The sequence below is a fragment of the Triticum urartu genome, chromosome 7, assembly GCF_003073215.2.
Source record: "Triticum urartu cultivar G1812 chromosome 7, Tu2.1, whole genome shotgun sequence".
Lineage (NCBI taxonomy): Eukaryota > Viridiplantae > Streptophyta > Magnoliopsida > Poales > Poaceae > Triticum > Triticum urartu.
Genome location: NC_053028.1, coordinates 471,996,462 through 472,000,295, shown reverse-complemented (window position 1 = coordinate 472,000,295; position 3,834 = coordinate 471,996,462). Strand labels below are relative to the sequence as shown.

The 3,834-nt window shown below is 54.7% G+C and overlaps 1 protein-coding gene across 1 annotated transcript; it reads left to right on the top strand.

Moving 5' to 3' along the window:
• The first annotated feature begins 1,661 nt into the window (after positions 1-1,661).
• On the top strand, positions 1,662-2,973 carry LOC125525252. The gene has a single exon (XM_048690254.1). It carries the CDS (start codon positions 1,741-1,743, stop codon positions 2,830-2,832), a length of 1,092 nt encoding a protein of 363 aa, XP_048546211.1. The 5' UTR covers positions 1,662-1,740; the 3' UTR covers positions 2,833-2,973.
• Positions 2,974-3,834: the final 861 nt, after the last annotated feature.

Genomic DNA, 3,834 nt, shown 5'->3' with positions numbered 1-3,834 from the left:
GGTTCCAAATGGCCCAGCAGATGGCCGCAAGCTCCACAGTAAAGTGTTTCTCTCCATGGGGAAGAAAAGCATAACACCAAGAGTAAAACTGACATAGGTTGTTGGGGCACAAATCAGTACCCAGCACTGCACCAACTGTGCGCCAGGCGACCCTAGCGACGGGGCATAGAAAAAATAGATGCAGGTAAGTCTCCCTGCATTTGCAGAATGAGCAACAAGGGTTGCCAGCCCAGTTTCGACGTTTCATCACATCCCCAATGAGAACAGCGTCCTGGAACAGTTGCCATAGGAAAATTTGTATTTTGACAGGTAACTTGGCCCTCCAAATCCACCTATAGTCACAACCAGCAAGATCTTTTTCCAGATAAGAGTAAACTGACTTGGTAGTGAATCTTCCTTTGGGACCAAAACTCCATTCAACGCCGTCGCCCTCATCAGAATTTATAATGTTATCAACAGCCCCCTGCACCCCCTCTAGCTGGCGGGTTAGATCCGCATTCAGCCTGCGTCTGAACATGCCCCCACCAGCCCAGGATTTAAAATGGGCTATAGTATCATTCAGAGAGTTAGCAACACTAAAAAGATCTGCATATAGATCACAAAGAGGAGGGTGGGAACCAATAGGGTCCAGCCACACACGAGCTATGTTGCCAGATTTGATCACTACCTATGCTAAGCTATCTATGTTTTAACTATCTTGTTGAGCTATCTATGTATCTTTTTTTATCTACCTATGCTATGAACTATCTATGTTGAACTATGTTGTTTTTCGGTACGTGTGTGTATCGCGCGTTGTATTTTAGTGCTTTTGCTCGAGCAGTGTGTGCGCATAATTTTTTGCACCGGCCGCTGGAGCCAGCGCTTGGGGCGCGCAAAAGGTTGCTATTTCCGGCGCTGTAAACTTATTTAGCGCGTCGCGTGGTAGCGCACCTGTTGAAGATGCTCTTAGAGCATAAATATTGTAGCAACAAATGCATTTTCTTGCAATGTAAAACAACATTTTATATGCCCAAGATACATCACGAAGATGCTGTCCGTATCTGAAATTCACCCTAAATTCCTCTCAACATCCCACAAACAGAAGAATTGTCTGGATCTCCTGCTAAGTTAGTTCTTCAGGCTAGGTGACCCTGATACACGAGCACCGGTCATGGCCGTACTGAACGGAAACCAATCTCAAAGATGTCGCGTTAATTGTGCCAAGTAGAAGCCGGATTCACCTTCCTTTAATCGGAAGCCCACAGGGATCGGAACGGTTTGCTACCCAAGCTGAGCATCACCTTCCTTTAATCGGAAGCCCACCGCCACCGGGATCGAAACGGTTTGCTACCCAAGCAAGCGTCACCTTCCATTTTTTTGGTTAATCACGGCCCAACCCTTTAATCCGCGGCTGACGTGGGATTCAAGTGAAACTTTCCGCGACTAATGGCAGATTACGGCGAGCAGCCTGCAGGCTACATCGTCATTTGTTTAGAGCTAATGCAAGATTACGGGGCTTAATAATAGGCCTAGTGCCTACTGCCTAGCACTCTAGGGGCCACCGCGTGGGGGAGGCGGACGAGTCCACGTCCGGCTCCGGCGCACAGAAACCTGCCTTTTTTCCATCTACATATACACCAGGCGCCTCGCCGGAGAGCTGCAACGAGCCAACGGGATCGGATCAGATCGGAGGAGCAGAGGAAGAAGCTCGTAGCAATAGCATCGTACGCAGTACGCACCGCCACCCAGCCAGCCACAGCCATGACGCGCGCCAAGGTCGAGATGAGGCTCGTCGAGAGCGCGCGCGGGCGCGCCGCCACGTGCGGCAGGAGGACCAAGGGGCTCCAGAACAAGGCCAGGGAGCTCGCCACGCTGTGCGCCGTCCCGGTCGCGCTCGTCTGCCTCGCCGCCGGCGCCGGGGCCCCGCCGCTCGTGTGGGAGTCGGAGGAGGGCGTCCTCGAGAGGTACCGCCGCGCCGTCCCGCCGGAGGCCCGCGCGCAGCACACGCACCGGGGCTACCTTGAGGCGGAGCTGGGCAAGGAGCGGGCCAAGCTCGCCAGGGTGCGCCACGGCTGCCCCGCCGCGCTCGCGGACTGGGACCCGGCGCTCAACGACGTGACGCTGGACCAGGCGCGGGAGCTGCTCGAGGCGATCGACGCCGCGCTGCGGGCCGCGGGAGACAGGATGGAGGCTCTGGGCGTACCCGCCGACGGCGGCCACGGCCGGATCGACGAGCAGATCGCGCCGGATGCTTCTGACGACGCCGTCATGCCGCAGCAGCTCGCGCAAGGTGGCGGCGTGCCGTGCACCGGAAGCAACCCCGTGGACCTGGACATGGACGCCGCCGGCTTCGAGTTGCAGATGGTGCCGTGGCACGGCGGGAACAACGACGGCCTACTCGGGGAAGATCGCTTCCAGATGCAACCAGGGTGCGGCTTCCAGTGCATCGGCGGCGGCAACTACTCGGGCGCCGTCGACGAGACGCTCGCGCTAGGCTCCGGCAATGCTGGTTACGACTGGACTGATCTGACCATGTGGCACACCGGCGAGTTGCGCGATGCAGTCCTGCCACTTGGGAACTACCCTGCCTTCGCCGACTGTACTCCGGCGCCTGAGTACTCCGCCCAGGTCGTCGCCGGCGGGGACTACATGAAGACACTGCCAACTGGATACGGGTACCCCATGGCCATGGGCGTCGGCAACAACTTCACTCTGGGAAGCAACTACACGGCGCGTTGGCAGGTCGAGGAGTCCCATCGCTCCGGCACAAGCACAATGTCAGCTGCACCATCGCCTCAGTGTTCGGATCCCGGGACACGGAGCTCCAGCCAAGTCTTCCATTATCTCCACTAGACTAGTATTGTTGTCACGGAAGGTTTTAGGTCGAAGAGGGAGAAAAGCTTTATGTTAACAGGGAAAATGCAGTGATAGAGACTCGTGGTTCGTTATTTGGTAGCTAGAATATGTTGATACTCACGCATTTGAAGTTAAGAATTTCGCAGATTTACATCATCTGTTTGTAGAGTAATTTTTTTGCAATTTTTTACGCGGATTACACCGTTCAACAGTTTTTCATCGGGATTACCCATTTGGTGTAAGTTGTCATGTTTTACCATTCTGTTCGTTTTGAACTTTTGTCATGTACGTGAACACGTCAACACGACTACGTAGAAGCATGCAAGGCGAAACGCAGCCGCCACCCAACCGTAACTGCCTAGGTCCCCGCAAGACCTAATACCTCTGGCGATTAGGGTTTCGAGCGAAACTTGCCGACGCACGCCGGATCTGCACGGCAGGGCGTCCCTGGATTCCGCGGAAAGATGTCTGTATCAGCCAGCGGCGATCATCGGGCAGCGGACCCGGTCTCCCCACGGACGGCCAAGGCCCTACTCGAAGAGAAGCTCGGGAAACTAGGGATCACCGATGAGGAAGCGACACCACTTGTCATCGATGATAGAGAAGAGGGCAAACTGAAGAAGTGGCTATTGGCGGGTAGGGTTTTGCATCGGAACCTCCTCCACATCCAAACCATAACCAACGCACTTCGGCCGGCATGGGGAAACCCTAGGGGACTCCAGTTTCGATCGATGGGAGAGAACACCTTTGTGGCAGAATTTGAATCCCAGTGCGATCGCGAACGGATTTGGGAAGGCTCACCTTGGCATATCAGCAAAAACGCTGTCATCTTGGCTGATTTTGAGGACTGTATGAGACCTGACGAGGTTTAGTTTGATCGGCTCAGCTTATGGGCTAGGGTTCCAAATCTTCCGTACAACCTGCGGAACGAGGCTTGGGGAAAGTTGATTGCGCAGCAAATTGATAAGGCAGCCAACTCTATAGAGTTTGATCATGTGG